We start from the raw sequence: 19,257 nt of genomic DNA, 5'->3' as shown, positions 1-19,257 counted from the left end.
TGATGCCCTACCAAGGTAAGGGTTTAGAAATTAAAAAAAAAAAAAAGAATTGATGCCCTACTAAGGTAAGGAAGGGTTTAGGGAAAAAAAAGAAAAAAAGAAAGAATTTGAGAACAGTGTCCAATTTAGGGCCTCAAGGTATGGTGAAGACAATAATTATGATAAGAATTTAGAGAAGAGAGAAACAACAGGCCAGAGGAGACTTTAGAATGTAAATTCCTTGAGGGCAGGGACTATTTCACTTTTGTTTCTTTATCCCTCTCTTTAGTATAATGGCTGGTACATAGTAGGTAATTAATAAAATGCTCGCCTAAGTGATTATAGTTGTGAAAGGGGGCCTCTTAGAGGACATGACACGTGGCGGGTGCCTTGAATGATGGATAAGATTGGTAAGGATAGGCAGATGGGAAGGAGATGAGGACTGCAAACAGACAGGGGTGCATGTGCAAAGATATAGTGGCAAGAGCAAACACAGTGACTCCGGAGTCTAGTGTGAAGGGTCGCTGTTAGGGGATTATGGAAAAAGGGTCAGAAGAGTACATAAAGTGAACTGAGACTGTAAAGAATCTTCAAATGTGGGCAGAAGAAGCTTTTGGACTTAATATATATATATATATATTAATATATTAATATTATATATATAATATATATTAATATATATATATATATATATTCCTTTAAGAGTTGCAAAGTGGAGGGCAGCTGGGTGACTCAGTGGATTGAGAGCCAGGCCCAGAGTCATGGGTTCAAATGTGGCCTCAGACACTTCCCAGCTGGGTGACCCTGGACAAGTCACTTGACCCCCATTGCCTAGCCCTTACTGCTCTTCTGCCTTAGAACCAATACACGGCATTGATTCCAAGACGGAAGGTAAAGGTTTAAAAAAAAGGAGTTGCAAAGTGATATTTATACATCATCTCATTTGAGCCTAAGCCTAATAGCAGCCCTTAGTGGATACTTCAAATTTTATTAACTCCATATTACCAGGGAAGACATTGAAGTTTAGAGAAATCAAGTGATTTGCCCTGGGATTCAAAAAGTCAGAATCTGAACCCAGGTCTCTCTTTAATTCCAATTCCAGCTCACTGTGCAATATCACCCCACCTTGAAGGAGCCATTTTAGTTGAACAAACAACAGAACAGTTAGGTGGTAAAGTGAATAGAATCAGGAAGACTCAAAGTTCCAATCAGGCCTCAGATATTTACTAGCTGTGTGATCCTGGGCAAGTCATTATACCCTGTTTGCCTCAGTTTCCTCATCTGTCAATGAGCTGGAAAAGGACATGGCAAACCCCTCTAAGATCTTTGCCAAAAAAAAAAAAAACCCAACCCTAAATAGGATCATTAAGAGTCAAACACAAGGGAAACCACTGAACAATAACAAACAAACAAACAAACAAACAAGTATACTCTGTACAAAGCACTGTGTTATGTATTGCTGACACAGAGAGGAGGAAGTACTAGGAGAAGCTATGGTGGAGAAGGGGGTTGAGAGAATTGGGCCTCAAGTCAGAAAACTTGAGATCAAATCCAGTCTCATAAAATTGACTAGCTGGGTGACCCTAGGCAAACCATTTAACGGTCTTCCTCAGGTTTCACATCTGTAAAATGGGGCTAATAATAGGATCTATCCCTCAGGATGAATGTGAGGATCAAATGAGCTAATAACTGTAAAGCACTGTGGCCTATAATAAGTGCTGTATAACTGCTAGCTGGCTGTTATTATGCAGTTTTACAGAGAGGGTAATAAACTTGGGGAACTTGGCCTCCAAAGCTTCTTTGGGAAGCCTTGGGGATCTGGCCCAGTGGGCAGAGTGCTACCCTTGAAATTTAGAAAGCCTTTCTTCCCTCTTGGACTAGCAGCAGGAATCTAGGCAAGGCATTTATAAATTCTTTTAGCCTTGGGTTGGTTTCTCATTTGTAAAAAGAGAGATAATAATAGCAGCTGCCTCCCAGAGTTGTAGTGAGGACTGAAGCAGGCTATATAAATGCAAAGTAATAGAATTATAATTCTCTCCTATTCCAAAACACTCCTCTAGGCCACTTGCTTGCTGGACAACCTTGAATGAGTCATTTCCCATTTTGAGGCCCCAGTTTCCTCATCTTTAAAGTAAAAGGCTTCAATCAGATGGTCCTTAAGGGACCCTATTCAATAGTTTACAATCTATTGAGTAGAATACTGACTCTGGAAGGGCAGGGATTGTTTTTCTGGGTTGGTTTTCTTTTTGTAATGGCTTTTAAACAAACAAACAAATAAAAAATCCTATCCTTCAGTAGTAGCAACAGCCTAATTAAAAAAGGCAAGGGCTGGGGGGAGGGGGGACAGCTGGGTTGCTCAGTACATTGAGAGCCAGGCCTAGAGACGGGAGGTCCCAGGTTCAAATCTGGCCTCAGACACTTCCCAGCTGTGTGACCCTGGACAAGTCACTTGACCCCCATTGCCTAGCCCTTACCACTCTTCTGCCTTGGAGCCAATACACAGTATTGATTCTAAAATGGAAGGTGAGGGTTTAAAAAAAGAGGCAACTGCTAGGCAATTGGGGTTAAGTAACTTCCTTAGGGTTACATAGCTAGGAAGTGTCTGAGGTCAAATTTGAACCCAGCTCCTCCTGATTACAGATGTGTGCTCTATCCACTGAGCTGCCTCTCCTAGTGAGTTTCACAACAAAAATATTTGTGCATTAAAAAAAAAAAAAGAATGCTGAGACTTTCCCCTCCACCTCCACTTTTGCCCTAGCCTCTGTCTTGCTGATGCATTCTATGTATGTGGATGGGGAATTTCTGGGGCTGCTTGAACTGCATCTTCCTCCATCAGCTTTGCTTTTATGCCCACTGACCACTTCTTATTTGGGCAACCTCTACTGGGGCTGCCCCAGTAATGCCTCAACGAATATGAGGGCATCTTCATTCTAATCTATTGGGAATGAATTGCTTGACTGAACTGCCGCACATTGCACATCACATCACACACAGTAGGACGGGTCCCTTTTTGTTTTTTCTGGAGGACGGAAGGAGAAGTGGAGACAGTCTATGAATATTTATATATGGATGCATGTTGGTTCCCCTCCAGAAGGTATCTTCCTTCAATAAAGGGATTGATTTGGCTTTTGGGGGGGTCCCCAGGGAATGGTACAATACCTGGCACAATTTTTTCCCCTAAGGGGACCCGTGATTTCGTGTCTATATTTCACAAAACGATCACATATATATTTCACATGTATATTGGTGAAGAGGTTGAATCAGGAAGACTCATTTCCCTGAGTTCAAATCTAGCCTCATACATTTACTAGCTGTGTAATCCTGGGCAAATCACTTAAGCCTGTATGCCTCACAGTAAAAAGAGCTGGAGCAGGAAATGGCAAACCAGACCAGTGCCTTTGTTAAGAAAACCCTCAAAAAAAAAAAGAAAAGAAAAGAAAACCCTCAGTGGGATCCCGGAGAGTTGGTCACTGACTGAACAACAAATCACCTTCCAGGGACCTCAGGTCTAAGCCTGACTTTCCATTAAAAAAGAACGTGCTGATGGATTAGGGGCTGTATTCAACCTCTGCTACCCTGGGAGCCATTAATAGCTGCTGCCTTGTGTGGCTTTCAGGTGCTCTCATCTTAAGAGGATGTCTCCAGACTTGAACCTGGTCTCTATTTCCCCAGCCTCTAGAAGTGCAGGTTACCCAGAATCATTTGTTTCTGTCTTAGCCCCCAGTTGGCCCCCTGGGGTAGCAGGAGCTGGGTCTTAGCTAACCTTTTTCTCCCTCCTCCTGTTAGGGCCTAGCAGGAAACGCTGGGCACATCCTTAGCAAATCTTTGTTGAACGAGAAAAGGAACCAGTTCTAAAAATTCAAGAATCCCAAGAATTAGAAAGCGTCTTAGAAGCTACCAGTCCATCTCCCTCATCTGGATAGAGACGGGGAGGCCCAGAAAGACAAAGGCAAGGATCTCATAATTATAGCATATACCACATGGCCCCCATATCATATTTCTTATATCACATATACTATCTCACATATGATATATATCCTACCTAATATAGACTACAAGTGACTGAATTGGGGCTTGAATCTGGCTCATCAGTGTCCCCAACAGGGTCTATGGTGTGATCAGGGCTAAGAAGAGAAAGTAGGGCCATTAGTAATTCAAATGCACATGTGCCTACTATACACTGGCCCTCTGCTAGGTACTGGAGATTCTAGGACAGGGAGCCCGCCGGCTCTTGGCTCACATAGCTTACATTTAACGTGTAAACAGAGAAGCAGAAACACGGGATGGTTTGAGGAAAAGGGATTAAATATTGACAACTGAAATGATCGGCAAACCATTCTCATGGCTGTGTTCTGAAGCAAAGTAAGGATTCTAATAAGTGGAGGTGAGGAAGGAATGTATACCGGGCTGGGGTGGGGGTGGGGGCAGCCAGTGCAAAAGCACTGAAGCGCCAACATAGAGCTGCCATTTGGATACTTTTTGCAATTCTTGGCGCCAATATTTATTGCCCTGTATGCAATGCTCTAATCAGCCCTTTGCAAGGGATACTCTCTGCAAAGAGTCACAGGAGTATGCTGCAAGGAATGCATCCTGGGTCTAAAGGACCCTAGAGGCCTGCCAGTCTAGTGGCTTCCTCAAGGTCGCAAAAGTCGTCATCTGCAAGGACAAGATTGGAACCTGGGTCTGGGGAGGCCAGCTTTGGGGCCCTTAGCACTGCACTGACTGCATCACGAGGCCTCCAAGAGCCAGCTCATTCCAAGATCAGAAAGAGGCCCTGCTTGGCAGAATCCTTGGGGGGAGGAGTGGGCACAGAAGATGTGCGAGGGAAAAACTGGCGCGCGGGCTGAGTGTGTGTGTGTGTGTGTGTGTGTGTGTGTGTGTGTGTGTGCGCGCGCGCGGGGCCGATCTGGGGAGAAAAGGGGTTGCTGCAGGAATTGAGGTCTCCTGGAGGGCAAGGCCTGGCATTCCGTCTTGATGTCACCAGCACCTAGTGGGCCCTTAATACGTGCTTTAATGGACTGGGTTGCAACCTGCAATAAAATAAAGGCGGGAGTCGGTACCTGTGTGAGTGCGACTGAGAGTGTGTGGTGCTGCGAGTGCCTGTCGCGGGGCGGGCTGGCGGGCGGGGGCGGGCAGAACGGAGAGTCGGAGGGAAGGGAGGGGGACGCGGAAAAGGCGCCGGAGGAGGAGGGGGAAGGGAAAAGGGGAGGGGCCACAGAGGAGGTGGCTTGTAGGGTTGGCGGGCGGAGTCTGCGCCATTTCAGCTCTGAGCTGGGGCTGGCACGGTCGCATCTCGATCGCTCTCTTGCTCCCTCGCTGCCTGGGCGCCGCCTCCTCTTCCTTCTCCTCCTTCTCCACCACTCTCTCTCCTCCTCCTTTCCGTTTTTCCCCGCTGCTGCCCGGCCGCTGCCGTCGAGTCTCCCGGACCGCCATGGCGAACCTCAGCCCCAGCATCGTGGTGAGCGACCCCGCCACCCCTAGCCCTCCCCCCCCCGTTACTTCCCTCTCCGCTCCCCCGTGCCTGTCCCTGTCTTCTCTTCTTCTCGCCCCCCCCAATTCCCGTCCCTTTCCTTGGTTCCCTATCTGGACTGCCCCGAGGGCTGGGGGAACGATCCCCGGCGGCGGTGGGGAGGGGGGTTGTATGGGGGCGCGCTGGAACAGGCTGGGCTAGACCAGATCAGACTAGACCAGACGTGTGGGGGGGGGGGGTGGCGCGGCGCTGCCCAGCTCGGCTTCACGACGTGGGCGGCTGAGGGAAAGGCAGGGGGGGCGGTCGAAGGAGCTAGAAAGGAGGGAGGGGGGCTGCGCTCCAAAATGCGGGTTATGAGAGACATGGTCACCAGCCATGTTGGGGGGGGGATGCAGCCATCAAGCTAGCGGGGAATGGAGGTTTTTAGGGGTGAACCAGAACCCCAGGTTTGCTTTGGGGTTGATGGGCAGGGGGGTGCGGTGTGGCTGAGTGGATGGCCCCCCAAATAAATCAAGGGCGGAGCCAAATAAGCAGGGGAGGAGGAAAGCGCCTTTTCTTTTGCTTCATTCATTAAATACGATCCAGCAAAAGCGCCCATCAAGTGCAAGCTAGGCACCCGGGCAGAGGAACCTATATGAAAACTGCGCTGACTGTAATTAGCTTCTAAGAGCCACGGTCGAATAAATACCCAGGGCAATATACTGTTTGACCAGAACCTCCCCCCCTTCCCCCCCAAATTTCCCCCCGCGCGTCCCTGAAAAGAGAGATTCAGCTTCTAGTAGCTTTAAGTGAATTCTTCTGGGATTTGGGAAAGCTTTAACCCTCCCGAATAATGCAGTGAACCAAGTGAATTTATATAAAAAGAACATTATTGCACGAGGGGGGCAATTATTAGAATTAATTCAACTATTTCGTCGATTTAATTCAACACAATATTTAAATATTAAGGTATGCTTCATGTCAAGGCAGTGTACTGGGCACGGGGTCTGGGGGGGCTATAACAAAAAAGCTTTTGCCCCCCCCCAGCTGAAATTCCTTCTGTTGAGCTCCTACTCTGCACATAGCACCAGGTGGGATAAGGAGTTTTTCCAAAGTTGGCCCCTCCTCACAAAAGGCTATATTCACCTTTTAAAAGCTTGAAATGTGCGTGTGAGTGTGTATATTTGGATTTGAGACCAGGAAAACAATCAATTTAAACCTAGGATTAGACGTTTCCTTATGTATTATTTTGGAAGGCTTGCACGTTGAAGAAATTCAGTTTCTGTGTATTTTATTGATTCTCGTATATTTCTAAGTTCTGGTTTATAGAGGATGTCTGCGATTGAATAAAATTTAGTGCTGCTTATAGAGGATGTCTGCGATTGAATAAAATTTAGTGCTGCTTATAGAGGATGTCTGCGATTGAATAAAATTTAGTGCTGCTTATAGAGGATGTCTGCGATTGAATAAAATTTAGTGCTGCTTATTTGTTGTATTCGATGATTTAAAATGGATGATAGTCAAAATTTTTGCCCATCATGAGATATTTTCATATGGGTAATCCCATCATGCTTTGTCTGCCATGTCTGTTTCCTTGGCTACCTAAGAATGATGTGTACCTTAAAAAATAAAATGGTAGATTCTAACTAAAGGGGGGGGGAGATGATTCATGCAAGGACGAGAAGATAGTTCTTTATTTGTATATAATAAATAAATGTTTTTGGTATTCCATGGGCAGAGATAATGTTATACGTGCAGTTGTTCCCTTAATTTGAAATCTGTTATTACTGGTATGCTAATTAATAATCCCTGTGCTAGAATTGAATTTCACCCTGGAATATGGTTTGTTGAGCTATTAAATATGTCTTTTCTCACCTAGAGTCCAGCAGCTATGCTGGCAAGGATTAGAAATCAAGCTGTACGTGTTCAAAAATATTCTTTAATGTGTTCATCTAAGAGCTTGTGTGTGCGTTTTTATTTATTTTGAGAAATGAGGATGGTGTGCCACTCCCACCAGATATATATTTTATATATGTATATATTTATATTTATATATATATACACACACACACCATTCTTCAGTCTGTGTTATGTGACGAATCATACAGTATTTATCTGGATAATGCAGGTGGGAACCATAGGCAGAATGGAAGGCAAAGAAGATGGAGTCTACCATAATCCAAAAGGGGGGGGGAGAATCTGTTGCTTTGCTTTTCGGTACCTGGGGTTTGCAAGGCAGACTGGACTGCGGATTTTTTTCCCCATGATGCAGACATGATGGCAGTCATCTGCTTATTAATTTTATCTCCTCTTCCTACCTACATGCTTTATTTTATGGACATTTAAAAATCGTAGGAGTTGAATGTCTCTTTGTTTCATTAAAATACTAATAAAAGCTGCAGCTGCCATTTTAGAAAAATATTAATATCAAAATGATGACTAGCCTGGCAGATCGAGGATAAAAATCCGAAATAAAGAAAATAGTCCTGCTCTTGGCTACCTAATTAGTCTGGGAAAATAATGCCACTATTGCAATTTTGGCAATATCTTAGGATCATAGACTTCAAGCTGAAAGAGACCTTAAATTGATCGTCTAGTCCAATCACCCTCTCAACAACCCCCCTCTCCATTTTACAGATGTGGAAACTGAGGCTCAGAACGTTTAAATGATTTCTCCCAAAATCAGATTAATAGCAAGTGGCAGAACTGGGATTTAAATTCAGCCCCCCTCCTTCAGTTTGCATCTGGCTGCCTCCTTTTTTATTTTTTATTCATATTGTAAATTATTGAATGATTTTTAATGGGGGGAGCCGCATAAAAGCCTTTGAATGAGGTAAATTCTTATTTACCCCTTTTCCTCGACCTCCATCCTAGTCCTTCCAAGCCTCATCCAAGTGTGGAGGGCACCCTGTGTGGTCTCCAAGGCAACGCCAGCCCAAGCTTCCATCAGGTTTTACATTGCTGAAAAGATTTTCAGTTTTGCCTGGAGATAGGCGTATGGATCTGACACCTGAAGACCAGTTTACGTAGGCTCCATTTGGTCACATGTTAAGGACAGAAAAAAATGGAGCCCCCCTTAACAGTCAAAATTCAGAGGGGCTGCAAGGCAAATAAAATAAATGGGGGGGGGGGCAGAGAAATGAATGAGATATATCGGTGGTGCACTTTACTGGGATTGAGGGAGCATTCACCTGTTAAAAATAATGGTTTGAATTCTTTGACCTGCTTTATTAACTGACCACATTTCCTCCCTAGATCTAATTTTTCAGAGCAGCTCTTAAAAGACTCATACACATTAGAGGAAAGGATAGCCCCCAGATGAGGTACTGGGAACTATTTTAGCATTTTATTTATTTTTATATTTATGTGTGTGTGTGTCACACACACACAGTTTCTTTGGAGTAAATGAAAGCAGAATAAGGACATTTAAAAAGTCAACCTTTATTAAGCACCCAGTGTGTGCCAGGCACCATGCTAGGTACTGGGTGTAGACAAAAGGGCCCACAAATAAGCATCAGGTCCATAAAATAAATTTCAAAAGGCAATGTGGGATCTTAGATGGAATTCTGGGCTTGGAATCAGAAAGATCTGGGTTTGAATCTCACTTCAGCTACTAGCTTACCTGTATGATCTGGGCAAATTACAACTTTTCTGGGACCCAGTAAATCTGTAAAATGAGATGGAGGAGCCTAGGAAGAGGGGGAAATTACTAACAACTTTGGGAATAAATGAAAAGGCATTTATTAAGTGCCTACTATTTACTATGTTTGAAAGAGAAAAACAGAAGGAGGACAGGGGAGGCTTCATGAGTTGGTAGAAAAAAATACAAACAAATAGTATTTGCAAGATTTATTACAAAATAAAGTTATATGGATTTAACTAACATTTAAGATTATGTAGCGCAGTGGTTATTAACAGCTTTAATGAAATTCTGGGCTGTTTCCAGATGACCTCAGATAGTTATCAAAATTAATTTCATGAGAATGTTTTGTGCATTTTAATTCCTTCTAATGTAAAAGAGAAATCTAACACAGAATGCCTTTTTCTTCAACGAGGATCTTTTGAAATCAAAGAAATATGGGTGTGTCGGTTGTGAAAGATTGAAAATCATCAGTAGGTATTGGTAATATAGACAAGCTGATTTGTATCAAAGACTGTCTCTTCTTCATTCTGGGGCTACCCTTTGCTGCCATTTTTGTCTTTCTTGTTCTGAGACTTCTGCGTTAATCCTATTGCTATCTTTTGACCACAGCATTTAGATAACATGGTTATACACAGTGGATTGGTGGGTAAGTCCAAACTGCTTAATTTCCTTGTTTCTGGTCAAGTTTGCTCAGAAGATTATTTCACATTAGGCATGAGTTGAATGCATACATGTCTCCTTTGAATCATTAATTGAGTGGGTGAATCACAAATTTATTGAAATTGTATTATGAGGGGAGGGAAAAAAACATGAATCATGTAACCGTGGAGAAATATTCTAAATAAATTAATTGAATAAATAAAATTTTAAAAATAATTTAAAACAATTTGAATAGTATTATGCCATTTTGTTGAAAAATAAGAGGTATTTTCTTATCTTCCACAACAAGCTAAAGTACATAACCCTGAATTTTAGGGTGAATTTCAATGCATTATTCAGGTTTATTAGCTTTGGCTGTGTTGTGAATATATAAAGTATTAATATTTTGCTTTTTATTGATAAATCTCCCTTTTATCTGAATTTGTTTAAGTGGCTGAAGATTTGTTGACTATTTGCCCAGGTAGGTTAGAATTTGAAATTTTTAAGTTTTTGTTGGCAAAAAGGGAATGGAAATAATTTCTCAAGTACCTGGGTGAGCAGTTGAAGGTAATGGGGAATTGTGTTGTCCTGATTTCCAAATAAGCGACTTGGGATGGGAGGGTGGAGTCTGGACAAAAACTTCACTCGTTTTTGAAAAATCTCCATGATTTTTCACTCAAACAATATTTTGAAAGGATGAGCCATGACTGATCATTGAGTTTTTCATTTTTGTTTGGGGGATTTTTTAAATTCTGAAACGCTCCCCAAAACAGCATTTGCGTGCACATATAACATATATCCTACTGTTTGCTGCATTTTAAAAGTATATAATTAATTCTATACATTCAAAAATATCCTACTCACCTGAGCTTCCTTATGTTCCCTTTTGTCATTAAAGAAAAAAATTTAAATGCCTTATATATTTGTTGTGGCAGCCTTTTCCCATAATTTCTCCCTACTTGCCTGGAAAAAAATGGGGAGAAAAGCCTAGAAACAAGCTTCTTGATAATTCCTTTGAAGATATGGTTAGTTGGTTATTGAATTGATCAGCTCTTCTTTTCAGTGTTGCTGTCCTGGCTTAAATTGTTCTGGTTCTATATCAGTATTCCTGTGAAATCATTTTTGTCATTTCTTATGGTGTAAATAATATTCTGCTATATTCATATACTACAGGTTGTTTAGCTACTGGGCTAGAGTCAGGAAGACCTGAAATCATATATTGTCCCTGCCAGACTTCTTTGGGTCCCGGAGACCCTTTCATGGTCTCTGAGAGGTTAAATTATTTTCATAATACTAATATGTTATTACTCTACTAAAATATATATATGTGAAACAGTAATACTATAAATACTATGTAAAATACTGCCTATTTAAATATCCATCTCTTTTTCATTGACATCTGTAAAGCTGGAATTTTTCTTACACTAAATCCAAAACTATATTTCATAATAGACTGAATAGCAGAAGTAGATAGGAGAATCTGGCTCTTTTCTCTTAAGCCAGACATAAAAGATTTGAAGAAATACACAAAATAATACTGTTCTTTTCACTAAACTTTTTGTTTTGGAAAATAGTTATTTTTATTAGGAAGTGTTAATTAGTTAACATATAATAGATTTATTATTTTTCTCAAATTAGTACATATTTTTTTAATTTATCTGTTTTAATTTGTAATATATACATATAACCTATAGAAACAAGAGTTCTTTGGAGTCCTTAATAATTGAGACCTTGTGACTAAAAAATTTGAGAACTATTGAGCTAAGGCAAGCTCAGCACCTCCCTTTAATTTATCATTTGGCAAGAATTTTTATAAATCTGTCTCTCCTTGCCCTCCCCTCATTGTACAGTTTTTTTTTAAAAGAAATGGGAAAAATAAAGCTCTTTAGAGTTTAGCAAAACACATTTGCTGCATAATCTAACATCTATTTGAAATGTCTATTTTAAGTTCAAGACCTCTTGTCTTCATTTTTGATTTCCATAGAAGTCCTTCAAAATATTATTATTGTATAGATTGTTCTAGTTCTATTCACTTTGCTCAGTATTTGTTTAGTTAGCCAGCCTACCAGTTAACTCTGAATTGTACATTTCATGTCTTAAAGCAAAATAGTATTTTGGTTACCACAATTTATTTAGCCTTTCCCCGAAGAGCGGCTACTTCTCTCCCTAATCTTTTCTTTTTGCTCACCCCAGTTATTAGATTAGAAATAGCAAATTTTAAAAAATAAAAAATAAATAAAAAAAGAAATAGCAAATTCTACCCTCCCATCGTCTTCCTTTATACACTGATGTATCCCTCTGTGTTTTTTCCCTGTATTAAAAACTGACAATAAATCCAATACACCCTGCCTCCTCTGTTTTTCCTTATTTGACTCCTTTAATATTCTTTGAAGATACCAAACGTGTGAAGGAACACTCATCTGTCCTCTCCCCCCTATTCAATTATTAGCACTTTTCCATAATACAGCTTTAAATTCAAATATTTACTGAGTTTCACTGAATTCTTACATTTCAAAGATCCTACTCAGCTTTGGTCTTATTAGGAATGTTTGTAAGTTTTGTATCCCTTCAAAGGTCAGTTTTTGAGATTATACTAACTTTGGAAGACAAGTTATTCTTGGCTGTAAGCCTATCTCATTTTGGGTTTTGTAATAGTGTATTGTAAGGTTTTCTAGAAGAATCTGCCAGGTCATCAACTGCAGTTCTTGGTTCTTGAACTGCTTTCTGGATTTTGCAATCTTTTGTGGGAACTCTGGGTTTTGACCCATATTCCTCCCTTTTGGAGTTCTTATCAGGAGCTGATTATTGGGTTCTTTTCTTCCCTCTGGCTCCAATAGAACTGAGGAGTTTTCACTTAAAATTTCTTGGAAAATATAATTCATTTATTCATTTTAACTTGACAGTTGGTATAACTGGCATATAATTATTAATATAAAATTTTTAAATTTTTAATAACAAATTTCCACATGAGTTTTCCAAAGTTATGATCCATATTATCTCCCTCCCTTCTTTCTTCCCCCCTCCTAGAGCTTACAAGCAATTCAATCTGGGTTAGACATATATTATCACACAAAACATTTCCATATTTTTCATTTTTGTAAGCAAATAATCTTCTATAAAACCCAAAACATACCCAAATAAACAAGTGAAAAATCATATGCTTTCATCTGCATTCTTTCTCTGGAGGTGGACAGCATTCTTTTTTCTTAAGTCCCTCAGAATCGTCCTGGAACCTTTCTATTGCTGTTAGTATTAGTAGCAAAGTCTATCACATTTGATCATTCCACAATATTTCAGTTTCTGTGTATAGTGAGTGCCTGGTTCCAAGTATATCGCTCTGCATCATTTCACATAGGTCTTTCCAGCTCGTTCTGAAATCCTCCTGCTCATCATTCCTTACAGCACAATAGTATTCCCTCACCACCATTTCCCACAGTTTGTTCAGCCATGACCCAATGGAGGAACACCCCCTTTAGTTTCCAATTCTTTGCTACCACAAAAAGAGAAGCTATAAATATTTTTGTACAAGCAGACCCGTTTCCCATTTTTAAAAAATGTCTTTGGGCTACAGATCTAGTAGTGGTATTACTGGATCAAAAGCTATGTATACTAAAATTCATTTCTGTCATATATTGTCCAATTACATTTTTATTGCTTTGAAAAGCTTCCAATTCCACATGCTTCTAAAATAAGCCATAATTTCTTTTTTATTTAAAAAGAATGGGGGAGGTTGTGCCTTTTTTCTTTAATCACAGGTAGGGGGAGCAAAAGATTCTTAAATTACCTCCTCTTGATCCAAGTTTTCCAAGTCAGTTTGTTTTTGTCTTTTTTAAATATCAGATTCTTTATATTTTCTTGAGAGTTTTTTCTATCTTGGTTTCTTTCTTTTCTGAGCTACATGGTATATTTCTTTGCTCTAAAGTTTATTTCATTTTTAAAAAAATCTCTTCCTTTGTTTCTTCTAGGTATTCATGTAATCCTTGGTGACCATCCTTTTTTGGTTTCTTAATTGGGCTTTTTTATTAGGAAAAGGCCTCCTTCTGCACTTAGCATTTGGGTGGGATGAGCTTGATCTGGTGACCTTCAGCTCCCAGGGTTTAAACTCAACCCCCTGGATCTTTGAGGCTCAGAGCACTGGATCTGAAGTGACTACTTAACTGTCTCCTAAGGATGGAAAAATAGAGATTGCTGTAGTTGCCTACTCACTGTCCTTTTCCTTGGAACCTCCTAATGGCTCTCTGATGATTTCTCTGGTTGGGCTGATAAGTGATTGCACTGACTGGGGCGGGCGGGGGGGGGGGGGGTTGAGGTGGGGAATGGCTTGCTTTCTTACTCTGAAGACTGCTTAGCTTTTTTGTGTAGTTCTAGGGTAGAAGATAGCAGGATTTAATGTGATTTTTTTTTTATCATTATTCAGTATTTTGCTGGAGTAAATCAGAGCTTAGTGGTTTGGCTCCCATTCAGGCAACCATCTTTGTCAGTTTGGATGAACCCCCTTAATCATTTGCTGAAGATTGCTGCAGTAGACACTGATTGAACTGTCTGAGAAGCCACATGTAATGACCTGTGTCCATAGGGAAAGTGGGATGTTGCCATTGCTTAATAGACCTTCAAAACTGGATGCCATCCCTGTGGTTTCCCTAACCAAAATATCCTTCTTTGGGCGGTACCTTTCCCAAACATGTTCTCTTCTTCCATTAATTAGAATGGAAGCTCCTTGATGGCAGGGCCTAGCGTGTTTTTTATGTCCTGAATACATACACCTGTGTCTGCCCCCCTTTCACAGGAAATACAGTCCTTACTGCCCGCCCGAGTTTTCAGTGTATTATACAGGTGGTCGCAGTGCCTGCTTCCTGTTAAGTAAGAACTCAGGAGTTTAAACAAGCTGGGCTGTGACCTCTGCTGGCCTTCAGGCTAAAGTCAGTGCATAGGGCTGCTCTGAGAGTGTCTGTGCAGCCTCATCCATTCCAGAGAGAAGTCAAACCAGGAGAGGTACAGGCTGAACACATTGCTGGCTAATTGTTTTAGAATCAAGTGTTATTTACACATCTGATGGGGTCTTTTGATGCTGGCAACTTATTATTGGTAAATGCTAATTATTGATCATAATAAAGATTAATAAGTTAATAACAATGCTATTTTATTTCATATAGCACCTTGCACTTAATGAAATATAATCATATTCTCTCATTTGCTCTTTTCATAAACAAAATAAAGAGCACAATCCCAAATAATATTTTTAGATTTATAGAATTATAAGATAATTGGTAAAAATGCTAGTATTTTATCTTGTACCTTATAGTTAATGAAATGCCTTTAAGACTTATCTCATTTCATCTACACATACTGGTAGTTAACAAAATTGTAAAGATAAAAAATCCATTAACAAAAATTTAATAGAAATAACTTTAATAACAATGCTCTTATTTTGTATAGCACTTTACAGTTAATGAAATGCATTCCTATTGTATACTCTTCACATGAACAAAAAGTGTAAAGATCACAATCCTAAATACTAGCAGTTAACATCTTTCTGATTACAGGGATAATTTTATAATAATGCTATAGTTTTTTATGATTAAGAAATGAATTCATGGTCATCATCTCATTTCCTCCTAACCACAACCCTAGAATCTCATTGTTAATGTTAAGTTATAAAGGTAAAACTATATTAACAAAATTTAGATAGAAATAAAATTAATAAATAACAATCCTGTTCTGTATAGCACTTTGCAGTTAAGGAAGTGCATTCATACTGGCATTTCATGCTCTTAACATGAACAGAAAGGTAACGCTCACAATCCTAAATACTAATTATTAACATTAACACAATTACAAAGATCATTTTAATAATAGTACTAATATTTTGTTTAGCACTTTGCAGTTAATGAAATTCATTGCTGGCTATTATCTCATTTGCGCCTTACAATAATACTTTAAACCAATTGTTAATTTTAATAACATTGTAAGGCTCCATCCTAAATGCTAATTATTAACAAAATTCTAATGATAAGAAATGCTGACTATTTACTTAACAAATTAGTTGCAACCCATTTTATTTTGTAGAGCACTTTGAAGTGAATGAAATGAATTCCTAGCTGCCATCTCATTTGCTCCTCATAACATTAACCAAATGGTAAAGATCACAGTCCTAAATCCTAATCACTAACATTTACAAAATTATAAAAGATAATATAAATATGAATTATTAGTAACAGCTCTATTTTATTTTGCAGCGAACAAAATTGACTTGTGCCATTCTCTGGTGTGCTCTTTAATTGTAAAGATTGTAATCCTAAATACTAATTTATTAATAGCAACAAAAATCACAAAGATATTAAGATTTTCCTGGTAATGAAATTCGTTTGTAACCATTATCTCATTTGCTCTTCACTGCAATCCTGTAAACTAATTGTTAATGTTAACATTATAAAGTTCAACCTTAAATGCTAATTATTAACATTGAGAAAATTATGAAGACAACATTAATGAATTGATAATGTGTTTTTATTTTGTTATAGCATCTTGCCAGTTAATCATTACCTCATTACTCTTTTCCTAAATAAAAACAAAGATCAAAATCCTAAATGCGGTTATTAATGTTAGCAAAATTTTAAAGATATTAATTGGCAACAATGCTATTTTATTTTGCATGGCACCTTGTAGTTAAGGAAATTCATTCATGGCCCTTATCTCAATAACTGCTCACAATAATCCTATAAACTTAATTGTTATTGTGAACATTGTAAAGATTAAGATCCTAAAATGCCAGTTATTAACATTAATACAATCATAAGGATAATAGTAGTAAGTTCATAGCAATGTTATTTTGTCTTGCATTTTGTAGTCAGTGAAATGAATTCACAGCATTCTCATGTGCTCTTCATATTAACAAAACTGAAGATCACAATCCTAATAAACAAAGATTCTGTGTATTTTAATAATTGCCATTTATGTCATGTTTTTTCTTACATATATTTTATATATTATAAATTATTATTAATAGCCACTCTCTCTCATTTGTTCCCTCATAACATTAACTAAATGGTCAAGATCAGGAATTCATATCATTATTTCATGTGCTCTTTGTGTGAACAAAACTGGAAAGACCACAATCCTAAACACTAATTAACATGAATAAAATTCAAAGTATATTAGTAGATTAAGAACTGCTATTTCATGTGAGATATTACTTCACAGTTAATAAAACAAATTCATAGCCACTATGGTAACTAATCAAATGGTAAAGATTACAATCCTAAATGTCAATGACTAACATTTATAGTCACCCAGATAATCCTAATAATTAATAACAGTACTATTATTTTGTCTATCACTTTGCTATAAGTGAATGAATATTCTCGTGTTTATTAATAAAACTGCAAAGACCACAGTTCTGAAAACTGATTATTAACATTTCCACAAAATCACAAATATATTAATAATGATGCACTTTTATTTTGTTCAGTACTTTGAAGTTAATGTAATGCATTCATAGCCATTTTGTCCCTTGTTCCTCAAAGCAGTCCTTTAAGCTACTTGTCGTTATCACTGTAAAGCTCCCAATCTTAAATACTAATTACCAATAAAATTATGCATATAATATTAATAAGCTGATAACAATGTTCTTTTGTTTTGTGGGCACTTTGCTACTGTAGTTAATGAAATGCATTCATATCTCATTAGTTCTCTCTCGATGGAATATATTAGCTCCTTGAGAGCAGTTTTTAGTTGTGGCTTTGGCTTTGGCTTTTTTATCTTCAGTAATTTCCACAGTTCCTGCCTTCAAAGAGCTCATAGTCTAATACAGAAAACAATATCCAGAAAAATATGTACAGACAAGCTATAGACATGATAAGTTAGAGAAAATCAACTTGGCATTCATGGGGATTGGGAAATGCTTATTGTAGAAGGTGACATTTTATCAGGAACTTGAAGGGAGCCGGGAGGGAGAGCATTCCAGCCAGTAAAAATGGATGGAGTCAGAGATGGCATTGATATAATATGGGAGGACCAGCAAAAAGAGATCAGCGCCACTTGCTTTCAGAGTAAGAGAGAAGACTGTAGTAGGGGGAGGGGCCAGGTTATAGTAAGGGTTTCAAATGCCCCTGGAAGGGTTAGGGAGTTACTAAGAATTTCTTGAAGGGTGAGGGTGGTGTAACAGGTAGACCAATGCTTTAGGAAGATTAATTTGACAGTTGAGTGGAGGAGGGAGAGACTTTAGGCAGAGAGAGAGCAACCAGCAGTGCAATAATCCAGATGAGGTGATAAGTGCCTACATCTGGCAAAAAGAGGCAGATTTAGGGTTGAATTGGGGGGAAATTGCTAGAGCTTTCCAAAAGTGGAGGGGGCTATAATGGTTTTCCCCTTCAATAAAGGTCTTCCAACAAAGGCTAGATGATCATTACTTATTGTGAGCGTGTAGAGTGGATTCTTTGAGCTTGAACAGGATGGTCTAGAAGATCTCTTTGGAGACAGAGTCTGATTTTGTTAGCTTGAGATATGATTTCCTAATTTCCTGATACTGCCTCAGAACTCTGCAGCCAGTCACTCATGATTCCTTACTTCCCCAACCTTGTGCCTTCCAAGAAAAGCTCTGCCCTTCCTGTTTCACAGAGTGAAGGGGAGCGGGAGCCTTTGGACCTGATTGCTAATATTGGCAGAAGCAGTAAGGGGCTGAGGAGCCTCAGATCTGGGATGTGGGGGAAGCCAGGGGTTTTTAAAAGGGGAAGAAAATTTTTTTAGCAAAACTGATGAATATGTTATGGGGGCTAATGTTGTAAGTAATGTCATTTCTGGGTGAAATGAATGTTTAGCAGATGCTTTAGTTTTGCATTTCAGATGATTGGGCAAAGATAGGCTCAGGCCCCCACTTGGCTTTGTGTAGACATTTACCCAGAGATCGAAAAGTTAGGACTTTGGGAGACAGCAAGCAGCTCCTCATTACTTGTACAGCTTGATGTTTAACTGTTAGCCTAGGACCTGATGTTCCTGGATGAGATCAAGGGTCAATAGCTACCAAGGTCCTCATATTTTTATGAAACTTCTTTTTCAGATTGATGATGATGAACCAGGCTATGACCTGGACTTATTTTGCATCCCTAAGCACTACGCTCAAGATTTGGAGAAAGTATTCATTCCTCATGGACTTATCATGGACAGGTCAGTGGAACTTTGGATTGATCAGAATGTCAAATCTTGAAAATTGTAACTTATTTTAATAGCAAAATTAAAGGTGACTTTTCAAAATGTTGGCTACTAATGTATGTAAATGCTTTGGGAACTTTATTTTTGCAGCTAAAGGCATGTTGCATTTAGATAGGACTTAGGTTTTAAAGCTAGACCATCAGATCCAGTCTCTTATCAGGAAACTGGCATGATGAAAATAGTCTTGAGTTTTGAATATAGAGTATGGAAGACCTGGGTTCAAAATCTAATACCTCTTCTTAGCTCTGTGATAATAGCCAAAATGTTTGAGGTTTCTAGTCTTCAGTCTTGTAAGTTTTAAAATAAGAGGATCTGACTGGATAGCTCCCAAAGTCCATTC

General features: G+C 39.1%; 1 protein-coding gene across 3 annotated transcripts in view; it reads left to right on the top strand.

The window, feature by feature from the left end:
* Nucleotides 1-5,187: 5,187 nt before the first annotated feature.
* HPRT1 (hypoxanthine phosphoribosyltransferase 1) overlaps nt 5,188-19,257 on the top strand; it is a 29,263-nt gene continuing 15,193 nt past the window's right edge. For 2 of the 3 annotated variants that reach the window (XM_056809353.1, XM_056809352.1), the window contains exons 1-2: nt 5,188-5,437; nt 18,766-18,872. In XM_056809353.1, the coding sequence (XP_056665331.1) occupies nt 5,411-5,437; nt 18,766-18,872 (134 nt within the window). In that variant the 5' untranslated portion in view covers nt 5,188-5,410. The remainder of the gene's footprint in view (nt 5,438-18,765; nt 18,873-19,257) is intronic. The other variant, XM_007507215.3, reaches the window with a different exon arrangement.

The sequence above is a fragment of the Monodelphis domestica genome, chromosome X (genome assembly GCF_027887165.1).
Source record: "Monodelphis domestica isolate mMonDom1 chromosome X, mMonDom1.pri, whole genome shotgun sequence".
Taxonomy (NCBI): Eukaryota; Metazoa; Chordata; class Mammalia; order Didelphimorphia; family Didelphidae; genus Monodelphis; species Monodelphis domestica.
Note: the sequence above shows the minus strand (reverse complement) of the source record. Positions and strands in the feature narration are given on the sequence as shown.